Source organism: Python bivittatus, unplaced genomic scaffold (assembly GCF_059951505.1).
Source record: "Python bivittatus isolate LINGU-HERP-01145 unplaced genomic scaffold, Pbiv_v1 ctg000480_np1212, whole genome shotgun sequence".
Classification (NCBI taxonomy): Eukaryota; Metazoa; Chordata; class Lepidosauria; order Squamata; family Pythonidae; genus Python; species Python bivittatus.
Genome location: NW_028277075.1, coordinates 8336384 through 8352506, shown reverse-complemented (window position 1 = coordinate 8352506; position 16123 = coordinate 8336384). Strand labels below are relative to the sequence as shown.

The following is a 16123-nucleotide window of genomic DNA, read 5'->3' as shown; positions in this document are numbered from 1 at the left end:
GATTTAGCACAGAAATAGACAACTCTTGAATTTCAGATGTTGCTGGAATACAACCCTCACCATCCCTGGGAAGCATGGCCAATAGTGAGAGATGTTGGGAATTACAGTTCAACGATAGCAATGCCACAGTTGCCTACTCTATTTAGCACTTTTAACATTCTCAACTGATTCAGATAATACTGAGAAATAGACCTGGGTACCAGTATGCTGGTATATCTGTAATTCCTTCAAGATAGGTCAGGTTAGGAAAGAGACAGTGCAGAGATCACAGGAATGTTACTGTTATCATACCCTACTTGTTGTAGGGTATGATAACAGAATTTCAAAAGCTTTCCAGATTTTCCCTCTGCCCCTTATACCAAACAAAGTCAAGGCAGGATTATTTGGAGTTTCTTTTTCACACCTCCTCCTTTCCCATGACTAAATTGTCTCTTATTTTGCATAAACTGTCCCTGCATACCTTCTTCAAGTATGCACACACACACGCACACACACACAAAGAAGAGGTATGTGGAATGTCACCCTTCAAATGACTTGGAGTCAAATGGAAGTTCTCCACTCTTTCTGAAATTAATTTTCAAAGTAGAACCATTATAATTGTATCATCCCCAGACCCAACTCACAGAGGCAGATTATTTTTTTAAAAAAAATCACAGCTGATTATTTTAAAAGTTGATGATCATTAAGTGTTTCCTATCCAAATAATGTTTCCTAACCATTATACCAACCAAAGCAATTTCAGTGGTCAAAGCTTATATCATAAAATGTGCCTAGGGAATCTATTTCAGCTAATGGTTTATAACTGTTTTAACATTCTTTCTATTTTCACCTTCCTGTAACGAGATTAGGATTTAGCAGGCAATCAAAAAAATCCCAGATCATTAAGAAAATGTTTAGATTCTGTAAATTCCAGAAAAACTGATCAGCTTGCAGAGGGAAAAACACTGACAGACAAGTGTTACAACACCAGAGATATTAGTTAGCTCTGGCAGGGATCCTAATGGGTTGTGGCATTTTTGGTATTTTAAAAAAATCCATTGTTTCTTTTGGCCAACATCGTATATAAAGCCTCAAACCTAACAAAAAAGGAAACAAATTCCTTTGCATAATTTAGTTTATCATATTGCAAACTTCTGAATGTGTGAGATTAGCTGAAAGTTATGGGATTTAAATCACTGAAGCTATGATAAATTGTTACTAATTTATCCCATAGATTTTAGAAGACCCTGATTGCAATTAACCTAATTTGGATCCCACATTGCTGATAGAATATGATGAGTGGCCTCCTCCTGAGCACAACCCATTAGAAAAGACCTGTTCCTTTAGTGCTCCCCCTGTGTTACCACTGGACAGTCCTTTCCCAGTGAAATGCTGATTCTCTGGATGGCTCTCCCCTTCCCTCATCCCTGGAAAGCAATGTATGCATACACACGGAGAGAAAGCTGGGATCAGCTTCTGAAACAGCTTTGAGAATCTGGAAAAAGATGTGATTGCTTTAACAATTAAAAAAAAAAGCAGTGCTTTCTAAACGCTTTCCCTATTCTGAGGCACCTTTTTCAAAGGACTGATATAACTCTCAATGATAGCTTATATCTATTCTGTGTAGTATGGACTTCTTTAATTTATGCTGTTTTGTCAATGAATGAAAATCAGAAACAAATCTGTTAAGATGACCGAATTTAGTTATCAGTTAATTTAAATGAACAATTTGTCAAAAACAGTAAATTATTTGTTAAATAATACTTTGAATGGTGCCAACTTTACAATAAGATTGAGAAATATTTCACCTTTATGCAATATGTTACAGATGATGAAGTGAAGAACTAAAGTTCATGAATGAAATGCAATTAGAAGAATCTGTAATTAAGCTGCTAAGATAGATGTTAGATTTGCCTCTGATGATCTGAGTTCATTGCATGTTAATTCTCTGAAAGTTTTGTTTCATGTATTCACTTATATCTCTAAATCAAGCAAAAAGATGCTCCATTCCATTGGGTGTGGATTGTATGTATTTCCCATACAGTCCATTAGCTTCATTCCTACATCCAATCTCTCTTCTAAGGTTATACTCCTCATCTGAGTAGGCCAGAGGAAAAAAAACAACCCTTTAATCTCTGCTCAGAGATTAAAAACTTCGCCTGCCTGGAAGGCTTGAAACAGATACATTGATAACTATGTCAGGGGCCACATTCCTGTGCTCTGAGAAGTAATGTTTGTCCAGAGGCAGTTCAATCTTCTGGTGAAAGTAAGTTCCTTATCCCTGTTTTAAATATATAATCAATGTAAACAGATGCAAAGAGAAAATAAAAGCAACCATAATTCATGAAGATCTGGTTTGTATTTCAGTGGAACAAACTGAGTATTATTTCTTCATGAAACAAAACTGACCAGCCTTCTGCATCTTCTTCTTGTCTTTCTGCAGCAAGAGATGAGAACGTAGCTACTTTCCGTGGCTCTGAATACCTGTGCTATGACCTCTCTCAGAACCCCATTCAAAGCAGCAGCGATGAAATCACACTCTCCTTCAAGACATGGCAGCGCAACGGGCTTATCCTGCACACGGGCAAGTCGGCTGATTATGTCAACTTGGCTCTGAAAGACGGTGCCGTCTCACTGATCATTAACTTGGGATCCGGAGCCTTTGAAGCCATTGTGGAGCCAGTCAGTGGCAAATTTAATGACAACCAATGGCACAACGTAAAAGTGACTCGCAACCTGCGGCAGGTAATGGGGAAAGGAAGAGAGTTGTGGGAAAGTTCTGCTGTAGTGAATAAACAGAACCGTAAATGGGCAGTTAGAAGGAAGCTGATAGATATCTCTCTGTTTGGGCTGGGAGGAGCACCTAACCTTGTGCAGTACTGGAGGGAAAACAAGTGCTGAATCATTTACTGTAACTTGGCCTCATTGCAATAACTTCATTTCCACTTGATAATTTTCTGCCTTTCCCCATCCCCAATTTACTTTAACAATACTATTTTGTGACTTAACTTCACTTTTATCTCAGTTTTCCTTTGCACTTTCCCCCTCCTTTTCCTTTCTGTTTTATTATTTCCTTAATTACATTTCAATCTTATCAGTAATATTCTTGTCGCATTTAATTACAGTAGGAATGGAAACTATTTTCTGCAGCAGCTTTATCCACTTCCTTTTTCTCCTTTATGTCCTGGTAATTGATTTAACCATTTCCATAATATCATTACTCTAATTCTGTAATGGGCCTGATTCACTTGGACTTTCTTTTGCACAATCCTTTTGCAATGAATGGTGTCTGAGCAAGACCATTTCAAGAGAGCTTGTGCGGGTGAATTTTTTAGTGGGCTGGGCTGATAATAGTCTTTGTTTCTTCTGTTTCTCTCTCTATTTTTCTTTTCTATGTGAGTTACTTATTTTAACCTTATGCTCCTGATACTGGCCGTACTTTTTCCAGATCTCCTTATTTCTTTGCTTTGATTTTCATTATGAATCTACGCTACTACTGCTTTTGTCTCTATCCATCTTTCCTTGTGATGACTGCATAGAGGAGGAAAGCTACTTTGAAGATCCCCTTCCCTATCCCTTTATTATTATTATTAATATTTTTTTGCCCTTTTGTAACTCCATTTATTAGTTCTCTAAACCCATTAGTTCTCTAAACACACAGCTCTTTCTGATAATGTTTTTACTTATAGATAGCCAGACTTAAAATATCAAAACTATTCCCTCTCCCCTACAATATACACATAAGCTTTTAATAGGTAAGATGAATATAAATATATTCACCCCTTCTGAAAGCTGGTGAAATATATTAAGTCACTTGAGACCATTTGCAGCATGACAAATGGATTTTCTATTGTATATGTAAACTTTTTGGTTCTTATTGATTGGTAAATGCTGTGTAAATAGTTTGTCACTTGAGATTCTTTCAAACTGATATTTTAGCTTTTAAAATTGCAAACATTCAAACACTTGTTGATTTAAGCAAAACATTGCATATTTATTTTACTTGCACATATGCATATTTACACCAGTTGCTTTATGCTTGAAGCTGACTTCAAGGAATTTCTATAATAACAGAAAATAATAATCCTCAATTGCTAAGGACATTAACAATCACCCCTCAAGCTATAGAAAAATCTTCCTTCCCCCATGGGCATTTTCTTGCATAATTAGTTGAATTTCCAGAGCCTTCCCATATCAGCAGTCCTTAAGTAGAATGAACAATAGAGTTTTTCCTCTTTTGCTTTTTTCATTGGGTTTGCAGGTTCTAGGGTGCTTACATTTTCTTTCCACCTGAGATTGACTGACTGATTTGGCTTATCTTCCACTCCAATCACAACTGATCCTGAGTCATTTATAGAACAACAATAATAGGGTTAAACACACACACACACACACACACACACACACACATCACTACAATGAAATATCCCAATCACTGAGAACAGTCCAATCCCCCCTGCAGGAAAGGACAAATTCAATATTTACTGAAAAAGATCTTGATCATTTTTCCGAAGGCCATAAGAATTGGAGCCGATCTGTCCTCCAGGGGAATGCTGCTGTGTTGAGAGCAGTAACCGAGATGGCCCAACCCCATGGTTGCTGCAGATGATACTCCTTAGGGGTAGCGACCTGGAGGGAGACTTCTCTTCAAATCTTAACAGATGGGCAGAAGCCACTTGGATTAGCAGTCTCAAAAATACCCAGATGCTGAGCCACATAGGAGTTTAAAGGTGACAACCAGCACCTTGAATTGCACTCAGAAGCATGCTGGTAAGCAAAGCAGTGTTACATGGGCAAGCTCACTGCTTGAACTACTGAATTAGCTGAACTTTCTGGGTGGTCTTCAAGTCCAAACAAGAGGTGACCAAGGCATTGGTGACAGTGAGCAAAGCCATAAATGTTGCGTATATTTGAATATTCCAATTTTTTAAATGTAATTTGTTGCTGTTCAGTCATTTAGTTAGTTCCAGTTCTTAATCACTCAACATTTCATCAGGATTGTTTGTCAATAACTGCTTCTATGAATTCTTGCACGATCATGTTTGTGATATCAGGAATAGTATTGAGCAATCTTGCTTTTGTTCTCCTCTTCATTTTTTTCCCCCAAGCATCAGGGCCTCCTCAGGGCCTCTGGTTTTACTTCATCTAATATAACATGATTAGTTCATTCAGTCCAAGGTATTCTCAGCCTTTTTCTCCAGCTCCACAATTCAAAGACATTCGTTTTTATTAATTTAGCCTTCCTGATAGTCCAGATTTCACAACTATCTATTTATCTATTTATGAGGTTTACAAAGCTGCCCCTCTCACAGTTTGTGACTCTAGATGCATACAACAATAAAATTAAATAATATACAAAACCAAAATAAGTCATATGTTACAACTGGGAAAACCATGATCTTCATTTACATACCTTTGTTTTCAGTATTGGGTTCCTGCACTTAATATTTTGTCTGTATTGTGTTTATTAGATTATATTGGGAACTCCTGCTACTTGCTTCCAGCTACAGACTTATCTAATGATCAACCCCCAGTTTTAATCTCCCACAGAGCTCTTGGGTGATGCTATATTAGGCACTTTAAATCATTAAAGTGTAAATGGCATATGTGTTTTTCACCAGTAAATCTGTACTCCGAGGAATTGGTAGGTGGGAAGACCAATCCAATTATCAGCATAAGTGGGGCTAACAGAGGTTCCTGTCTGTTTTGTAAGCTATCTGAGGGTGTGGTGTGTTGATGCCAACCCTTGATAGATAGAAGATGTTTTTCCCTCTTGTAATATAATTCTGAATGAGGTAGTTTTATATTTCCCATAAAGTTTGACTATGGGTGAAATTAAAAGACTTCCTGAGAGGGAGTATTAATGTAATAGCTACAAGATGAAATCACTGAGATTACTCATATTTTTATGAGTAAATCTTCTGAGTTTAATTTGTATCAGGATTGCTGGCAATTGGCTAATGGCTGAATAGGCCTACACTAGCACTTTGGACTTTGTGATGGTCAAAATGGTTTATAGGTGAGTTATATGCATCCTCAGTCTCCAGTCTCCAGTATTTGATTTAGTTAATAACATTACAAAGCAATATTTTTTTGTATCACAATGCATAGTGCTGATGGCTCAACCTGATTTTGCTATGCCAGTGAGACATCCTTTTAGGTGAAAATAATGCACTTTGAATCAATTATTGACCAACAATGGATTAGATTTCATTCTGAGTTATGATGTCTTTTCACAATTTCTATTCCACTTCCTCCCTAGAAGGCATTTCTCATTTGTGCATTATAATTGTGCTTATTTTGACTGTATCTTCAACTAATTTTTCTGAGTATCAGAATTAGATTCATTAGTGTATAGATTTCTGATTTTCTTTGCAACTTTTTGATTAGAATTACCTTAGCTTCCTTTTCATTCCCTGGTACCGAGGATGATTTTAGAAGAAAGCTACAAATCAGAAACTTTTAGATCAAATAATATCACCAGTCTTGTGCTTATTAGATTTTTATACAGTATAATCTTTCATCCAAGTACTCTTATGCAGTGCTTGGTATACCAGGTTTTTCTTAGTTTTTCTGCTGGAAAATCACACTTCAGTATACCTTTTGATCCATTATTTTAAGAAGTTAGATACTGAGAACTCTTTGCCTGTTTTGAAATATCTTTGAAACCAGAACACTTAATTTTGCATCTTGGGGAACCACAACAACTCTGATTTTCTAGATTTCCTGTTTACCTTATGTTTTGATTGGTACTTCTCATAATCACTCCCAAATCTTCTTTGCTATATTTTAAAATTTAACTTGACTCAGAGCAGGCTTTTTTTTTTACTTGCGCATAGATATTTTTACTTTTTAAAGAATATAGCATTTGTGTCATTCTATTGCAGGGCTTCAAATGTTTAATTTCTAAACATCTGGTATATTTATACAACCATAACAATAGTATGGTAGCAGGCCAAGTTCTGATTAAAGTAACATAGAACTACAGGGATGCATCTGAAGGCAAAAATTATTTCCATTGGACTAATGATGTCATTGAATTTAAACTTTCTCATTGTCTGGAAAAGGGTGGTCATCCTCAAAATATAATTTTAATCTATAACTTTTTATTCCTTTTATCCATGTTTCATGCACACACATTTTCACACACTACAAAAATACATTTATTTTATAATGGCTGTTCTCTGAAATTCTCTTTCAGTTTCAATAACCATTTTGGTTAATGGTGTACTATTTTTCTTTAAATGGGAGAGAATTTCTTTTAATGAGAGGCAATATCCAAAGTAAAACTAATATTTCTGGCTACAGCCCAGCTCCCTATTCAAAATACAGACACAGAGGATATAGCAATACAGAATTTTCAGCAGTTTTTTTAAAATAAAGATCTTTGTTTTTCCTTTCATATATTCAGACAATGTACATGTACAGCAGAATGAAATAACAATTATTTTTTGTTGGACAATCGCATTCCAGTTTTTTCTCTATAAAGAAATGCTTCATGGAACACATTAAAAATTAGCATATTCGGGAATGCTTTTCAATTAGAAAACCAATGCAGGCTTTCTGGAAAAGACATAAATGTTTGTATCTCTCATAATTCAAATTTGCTATTTTTGTACCTGCAACCTGAAACTATACATTTATAAAAGAACAACTGTACATTCATTTTTTAAAAAAAAAAATGTGATGCTGTTGCATAGAGAAATCACTATACAGTTAATTCAGTTCAAAGCAATTTATGTCCCAGTTAATTTCCCATACGGTTATTTTAACAAAAATGTTTATTTTATTGAATGGAAGTATTTTTAATGGTACAATTGGGAAAGTGTCAATATATTTCACCAGCGGCTTCAGAAGAAGATTGGTATGATTATTTGTTTTTCTTGTAGATACACTTAAATATGTAGATCGAAATAGTATATAAAACAAAAGAAATAGTCCAATGGTTCAAGCTAACACTTTATCACATGTGCCATGCTGGACAGTCATGCTTTCTAGCATGTGGTGAGAGGCTTTTTAAAATAATAATTTTCATGATCAAAAGTAAAAGAATATGAAAATAGTGCTTACACCGTTGCTGAAATGTCTTTCTGCTAAATATTTTATTGATTTGATTTGATTTCAAAGCTACTCAACTCCACAATGACAATTAAAAGAAAACAACACATATCAAAAAAGAATACAGCCAACCAATAAATGTTATGTTTTGCCTTTTCACCAAAATGGTACTTAAGGATACTACATATGTATTATTAAATACAAATATAATACATTATAATAAAATACAATAAAATAGTATAAACAAATATGAAACACAGCAGACAAATATCTTTGAAATCAGTAAAATCTAAATGCATCAGAGCAGGAGACTGAACAAACAACCTTATTGGTCCAATCTGGCTCAGCCCCCAATTGCTTAAAACCATGTGGGAGTTAATTTTGCAATAGAAGGACTACAACATTTTTTCAATACATTTTAGACCGGATACAGATGATGCCTTTTTTGTTGTCCTTGTGTCATCTCTACTCAAACAAGCTTAGCAGGGTACCGAAAGACACTGAAAATTATAAAACACAATCAAAACTGTAAAATCTGTTTGATGAGATTAATGTACAGATCACATCAACTATTACCCTTAGGTTGATGTTTCATGAAAAAATACTTTTCTCTCAGTTTTGCATAATCAAAGGGTTTCCAGCACCCATTGGAAACTAGAAGCACTAGAACCTCAGTTGTCAGCATAGGTTTCCCGATGTTGGTAACATCTCTAAAGACTACTAATTAAGCCTTTCTCTGAAATCCTTCCAAAGGAATAAGTACCACCATGATTATTAGCATCTATAGTAGAGTTTGGCGGTTTGGAAGTCAGTCATAAAACTATCCATGAGTAAGAAAGACATGTCTTCCCTTTCCTCAAATGACATGTTAAATTCTGTCAACTTTCTTCCATTCATTCCAAAATACCTGATGCAAGCAATCTTCATGCCTCCTTCAATTAGGGAAACTTCTCCCCACTTTCCTGAATATTGCAGGTGAGCTACACGTTGTCTCTGTTAGTCCAATCATTTATATTCTGTATGTCTTTCCTGAGAATTCAACTGCTGTAAAGGAAAAAAAACAACAACAAAAAACTGGGAATTGGGGGATGGGTAGTACAGCCCCCTGGGAATTGTCAAGCAACAGCTTGAACCCAAGAGACAGGTCCAGTTGGTTAGAATATCTGAGCAATACTGGAGGGTAGCATTGACTGGAATTCTAAAAGGAGGTAGAAATGGATTGGGAACTGGGATGGAAGGGTTGGAATCACTCATGATGGTATATAATTATTTATGTGGGTGGAGAGGTACACATTTGATTTTCACTTGAAAAGTAAGTATGGTTTGTATCCTTCAAATTCTAAGCTGGTTTTAGAGGAAATACCACTTATGTTTCTCAGGGTGGGATGGGTAACTAACAGCATAAGAAGAAGGGAAGGGCAGGCCGCTCCCTTCCTTCTAACAATCTCTATGGCATGGTTCCCAGACAGTCCTGCTCATGCTGTCCTCTTTCTCACTCTGTGTGTGTCGGGCACCCCATGCCTTTTTTTGAAAAACTAACACTAGACCATTCATGCAATGTGTCATTTTTACTAACCGACTAATGTACTAACACCCTAACGACTCATCTTTGCTTTTGGTTATTTTAATTAACAATCGTTCTGTTCACAATTTTTTAATTTCCTTTCTTCCCCCTTTTCCGCAAAGCACTCAGGCATTGGACACGCTATGGTAAACAAACTACATTGTCTGGTAGATATCATTCTTATTGTCTCTTTTTTTGGGTTTGCCGTGTGTTATCTTCCTTTCCCTCTCCATCCCCCATCCCCTCTTTTTCCTCCCCTTTAAACTTGCCTTCCCCTTTTATTTTACTTTTGATTTTGCTGTAGCTACCTTTTCTTCCTATCTATTTGTATTTTTATATCTTTTCTGTAAGCCAAAAAGCAAAAAGGAAAACTAATACAACAGTTCTGGAAATGGGATTTAATTCTCTCTTTTGCTGGCTTCTTTACCCTATCTATTTTTAAAGATTTTTTTCTTTTCTTTTTTTCAATATTTTGCTAATCCTTTTTCTTTCTTTTTCCTTTTGGTTTTCTTCCTTTTTTTGGTTTGGGGAGGTGAGACTTGCTTTTTTCTTTTTCTGTTTTTATGAAGGTTTTTAGCTCAACTACCATGTCAGGGCCTATAGTTTGTTGTGGTGAGGCCAGTCTTTTTCCCCTCATTTTTTGGTTTTGTTGTTGTTGTTGTAACAACAGCTGCTGTAGGCAAAACTGGGCAAAGCTTCCCTCTTTTTTCCTCACTTCATCGTAACCTCTTCCTCTGGCCAGCCTCCACACATATTCTTTCTCTGTCTTTTTGAAATTCCACTAGCCACAACCAAAAGAAGCTCAGCCAGTTGTTTGTTTCAGTACAATACATACGCTGCATGGCATGTCTATGTCTGGTTAATCCCCGCCTCCTTTCCCAACCTACCATACTGCAGCTCTCACTCCCCATCTCTTCACCAAGCCACTAATCTAACCTTTAAATCACGTGCGTATCATTTTCACTACCTTCCTTTCCCCACCCCCCTTTCTGTTTTCCATTGCCCTCCATGTATTATGGGGTTTGGACTTTTTTTTTAGACTTTTAAATTTTAGTTTTCCTTTCTTTTAAGTGTTGGATGGGGTTCTCCCTCTATAGTTTATTTATTTTTTATTTTTTTTAAGGATTGCATGCAAGTGTGAAAAAGTCTCTCTCAGGATACTTTGTCCTTCTGGGCTTTGAAAAACACTGGCATGGATGTGCTGAAGTATGGGGTGTGAGCACGCTTGCCTTTTTTTCTCTCTTGTTTTCAAATTCACTTTACGTTTCTCACACTTGCTGGTGTGTGGTTGACTTCTTTCTTTAGTTTTTTTTTCAATCTTGATCTTTAATTTTTGTACTTTTTTTCCTTTTAAGTTGCAGTACTGGGTGGTGGTGGGTGTCTTTGTAGGTACATAGCATGTTCATCCATAATGTATTGAAAGTGAGATCCCTTCCCTTCCTCCCTTTCCTGGATGCATGATCATTGGTGTGCTGTGAGCCAAATAAATAAAAAGAAGCAAAATCAAATATATCAACTTCATCATTAGTGTCTTTGCTAACAGTCATAACTAACAATAATCACTACCAATAATGACTAATAAATCATACTATCAGCTCAGATAAGCTCTCTCCTCCAAGAATTGCTCCATTTTCTGGCCTTATTAAATGGAAGCCATCATGGCAGGTAGAATAGCTCTCTTTGGCCTTAGCAATGTTGAACTAGCAATGCAGGTGATTAAGGACTTGGAGTGGAGGGACAAAAAGCAGACCAGAAAATGGAACTGAGCTGCATTGAATAAGCAAAGCTCAGCAAAACCTATTCTAAAAGTTTTATAAAAATAGGGAGATGACTTGCTCTTTTAAGAACTGTAAGGTCATTGCTGGGAATTTTGTTTTTCTTTTCCTTTTTTTTTGTTTTTGTTTTGTCCATTGTATCCTTCAAACAGGTGACGATCTCTGTGGATGGAATCCTCACCACTACTGGCTACACACAAGAGGATTATACTATGCTTGGCTCAGATGATTTCTTCTATGTCGGTGGAAGTCCCAGTACAGCTGATTTACCTGGGTCTCCTATCAGCAATAATTTCATGGGTTGTCTGAAAGAGGTAAATATTTTGAATCAACAACATTATCTTGTTTTATATTTCTATGCCAAGCATAGCAAGCATTCCATCACTAGCAAGCCATTTTGATATTCACATGAATAGCAGCCCATTCTCTAATGAACAGTTAGCTCCCAACTGTACCAACTTAATACCGATCAGCTCTATTTTCCGTTTTCCTGAAAAGTAGTTGTCTATATGCTAAGGACATGCACTTCTGCTGGAAGATGCTCACAGGTAGCTTATCTGTTTTGTAAATGTATAAGGCTGCCTGACTCCAGTGTGGCTCTAGGCAGCATACAATATTACAACAATTAAAAATGCAAACAAAATAAACAGAAAAGCTCTACAAACAGCCATAGAACACACAATACACAAGGTAAGAAATGAGAGAAACAGACTGCCCATTGATAGAGTTCATGTCAGAAGGTATGAAGACCAGATTTTTGCTCTTCAGCAGGTCATTGAGAAATATGTAAATGTGAGAAAGTATATCATATATTTGCTAATTTGGAGAAAGAAAGTAGTAAAGTTAATAGGCTTTTATTATGGAATGTTTTCCATAAATATGGTTGCTGCATGTGATAAGAGTGATTTATGGTGGAAGTAAAGCATGCATGAGAATAAATGGAAATGGTTCAATATAGAACAAAAGGTAAGATAAAATTGTGCGATATCCCCTTGGTTATTTAATACGTTGCTGACAAATGTATGAGGAATGTTTGTGGCGGTGTTAGAGGGAGTTGGTGGGGATATGAATATGCTTGTACTTTTATATCCAAACAGTGCCATCATGTTGTCTGAGAACCTAAATGAACTCCAAAGAATGTTATATTAAATAATGTAGTGAGGAGTAGGGAGCTGAAAATTAATGTATCAAAGATCAAAGCAGTAGATTTTAACAAGGAAAATGGAGTGAACAAGTTCGAATTATAAATAAATGGCAAAAAACTAGAGGAAGAATGGTTGTCAAATATGGGAAAATGGACGGAGATACCTTAAGACATAATTGCTGGCAGAAAGCTAGTGTGAAGAATGAAGAAATAAGTGGAAATGGCTATGTATAAAAGCATATTTCTGCCCACTTTTTTATGATAGCTGAGTATTTCAGGAAAAATATAAAAATATATTGAATGCAGTGGGAAAGGATTACTTAAGTGTATGTGGTAAAAAATATAGGATTGAAAAGGAATGGATGCTGAATGAATTTGCATTGCATATGAAAGTGAGTGAGCAATACAAAATAAAAATATTGAGGTGATTTGATCATATGGAGAAAATGAATGAGGATCAAATTAAAAAAAACATGAAGGAAGAGCAAAAAGTTTGAGAAAAAGGGGAATACTGAAAAAAATTATGATCAGGTGGAGTTTCTGAGGTCCTTAGAAAGAGAGAGGTGAGATGTTTATAGAACAAATGGCAATACATGACAGATTATGGATGCAGTGGAAGGAAGGATGCATTGCTTGGACAGAAAGGTATGGAGAACTACTATAATAAATGGTATTGATATAAAATAGATTTAGATCCAGGTAGTCCTTGCTTAACAACAGTAATTGGGACTGGCAACTCCATTGCTAAGTGATGCAGTCATAAAGGATGACGTCACGTGACCATGCTGATTTACAACAGCAGTTACAGTTCTGGTTGCTGTCATAACATGCATCCAAGTCGGTTGTTAGGCGCTATGTTGTGTGATTGCCATTTGCAACCTCCTGCTTCCCCAATGATTTTGCTTGTCAGAAGCCAGCAGTGAAGGTCACAAATGGCAATCTTGTGACCACAGGATGCTACGATTGTCGTAACTGCAAGCCAATTGCCAAGTGCCCAAATCGCAAATGCGTGACCGAGGGGACATTGCAATGGCCTCAACTATGACAACAGTTGTAAGTTTCCTTGTTCAGCACCATCGTAACTTCAAACAATCGCTGAACAAGTGATTGCTGAATGTAAACAGGTAGTCCTCGATTTACGGCCATTCATTCAGCAACCATTCAAAGTTATAGTGGTGCTGAATGAAGGGAGTTACAACTGATCCTCAAAGTTATGACTGTTGCAGCACCCCCGCAGTCACATCAAAATTAAGATGCTCAGTAGCCTGCCTGCACTTATGACTGAATGGGCACTTCAACTCCCCCCACCCACCTATTTCCCCCACATCTCTACCTTTTTGGCCACCCTGCACGGTGTCATTCCTTGGTGGCAGTGGCAGCACTGGGGCTGAATTAGAGGCCCAGGGTCTTCAGCAGTCTCAGCCAGCCACCAGTGCCCCCAGGCCTCTACTTCAGTCCCACTGTTGCCAGCACCGCTGCTGAGGAGTGCTGCCTCAAGCCCCACACCACCATCAGCCACCTCAGTCCCACAGTGCAAAGACCCAGCCGCCCCACTGCCCTGTGCTCCACAGGCTCTGCCGTGCCCAGCTGACCTTCACCATCTTCCTCCCATTGCTGATGAAGCATGCCCAGCCTGCCTTATGTGAGGCAGCTGCTGGCCACACCAGGCCTTCTTCCCAAGGTGCTGTTCTCCAAATAGTGTGCTCCATTCTCCAAATAGCACGCCCATTCTCGCAATCCTTCAGAAAGCCTTCAGAAAGCTTCTGAGGTCTTCCAAAACATCATGAGAATGGCGCACCTGCCATTCTTCAAATAGTGCGCCTCATTCTCATGATGCTTTGGAAAGCTTTTGGAAAGCTTCTGAGGTCTTCCAAAGCATTGCAAGAATGGGAGCACCTGCCATTCTCCAAATAGTGTGCCCTGTTCTCACAATGCTTCGGAAAGGCTTCAAAAAACTTCTGAGGTCTTCCAAAGCTGCACAGTGCATGCCAGAAGTGCCCATGGAGAACCAGTCTGTGGGCTTCAGCATGTTGGAAGCTACTGGTCCTTTGTGAAGCTTTGCAGGTGGAAGGCTGCTCTGAGAGTGAGCAGAAGGCCTGCAGATAGGCTCTGCTGGCACTGGGCTCACCTCCACCCCTCGCTGAAGCCCACAGGCTGGTTTTCCAGGAGCACTTCCAACATGAGCTGCAGAGTGCACGCTGCACCTCTGGGAAACCCACGTCCCTCTGCTTCCTCCAGTTCTGCCACCACCCCAAACAGCATCTCCCATACAGCCTCCGCCTTCACCCAGGGAGCTGCTGCTGGGTCTCCTGCCCCTGCCGGCAACGGAGAGCACCATGCCTTGCTGTCCCGCTGCCTCCTCCCCAGCCAGGCTGGGCAAGCTCCCTTTGGCAGATAAGGCTCCGCGCGCCCTACCATGCTCACTGTGTGCATCCCAGGGCTGCACCCTCACCCCCACCTGGATCCCGGGGCAGCAGCAGGAGGAAGAAGATGGCAAAAGTCAGCTGCAAGCAGCGGGGGGTGGCATGTCAAGCAGAGTGCAAATCACAAACACTCCTGTTTGTGCAGAGCGCAGCAAAAACTCCAGGAAAAGTTACCCAGGAAAGATACACATCAGCATTGCAGCTGTTCACAATGCAATGTCCATTTCTTGTTTCCCAAAGAAATCCAGTCAGAAAATATATACTAACTGGTGTTTATTGATAAAAATGCAAAATTCCATAAAATGCAAATATCATACAAAATATAAAGAAAAACACATCTTCTCATGTAATGTAGCATCCAAGACTTATTAGCAACACAATCTTAACAAAATCTCTAGCTACAAACTCTCAGAGAAGAGGTACACTACTTGGTACTTTGTTACAACTACATAGTCCATAAAAATGATTACATGGTGCTATACTGAGCTAAAGCTACACACACACACACACACACACACACACTGAGACACTGACATACTTTCCTCTCATTATATTATAGCTCCATGCCACCCCCACTGGGTAACTAGCATACACACGGCAATAGGTGGCAGTAAATAGCACAATATACAACACACAATAACAGGTGTTTCTCACATGATCTCTGTAGCCAAAATATTATTTGTTATTGTTGTAAAGATAACAGGATGAATCCTTTCCCATGAGAAAGAAAATCCTGACATGGCAAGGGTAGGTGGCAGAGTGCAGGGCACCCAAAAGGACAGAGATGAGTGGGAGATAGGTAGGTTGGGGGAGCTGAAGCAAAGGCGAGTGTGGCAGGTCAGGAGAAATGTGAGGTCCTCGCCTAATAACTCTGCTGTCCTGGCCTAATGACTGCAACTGGGACTACTGGAACTGCTATTGCTAAGCAGTGTGGTCACATGAAGTTTTGTTAATGATTGCATTGCTTAGCGATGGAAATTCCAGTTCCAATTGTGGTTGTAAGTTGAGGACTACCTGTACATGTATAGCATATTACCTTTCTTTTTTCTTATCCAAGCCCTTAATTTATTTTACTTATGGGGTTTTTTTTTGCATTCCGTGGTTTCTCCCTGGCTGGCATGAGCTGAAAGAGTGGGTGTGCTCTGGGGCCCTTTGTGCCATCTATCAGGACCCAGGAACC

The 16123-nt window shown here is 38.3% G+C and overlaps 1 protein-coding gene across 1 annotated transcript in view; it reads left to right on the top strand.

Moving 5' to 3' along the window:
* Window positions 1-2209: 2209 nt before the first annotated feature.
* LOC103049494 (neurexin-3) overlaps window positions 2210-16123 on the top strand; it is a 217048-nt gene continuing 203134 nt past the window's right edge. The window contains exons 1-3 of the mRNA XM_088146730.1: window positions 2210-2245; window positions 2392-2724; window positions 11529-11690. Coding sequence (XP_088002856.1) covers window positions 2210-2245; window positions 2392-2724; window positions 11529-11690 — 531 coding nt within the window. The remainder of the gene's footprint in view (window positions 2246-2391; window positions 2725-11528; window positions 11691-16123) is intronic.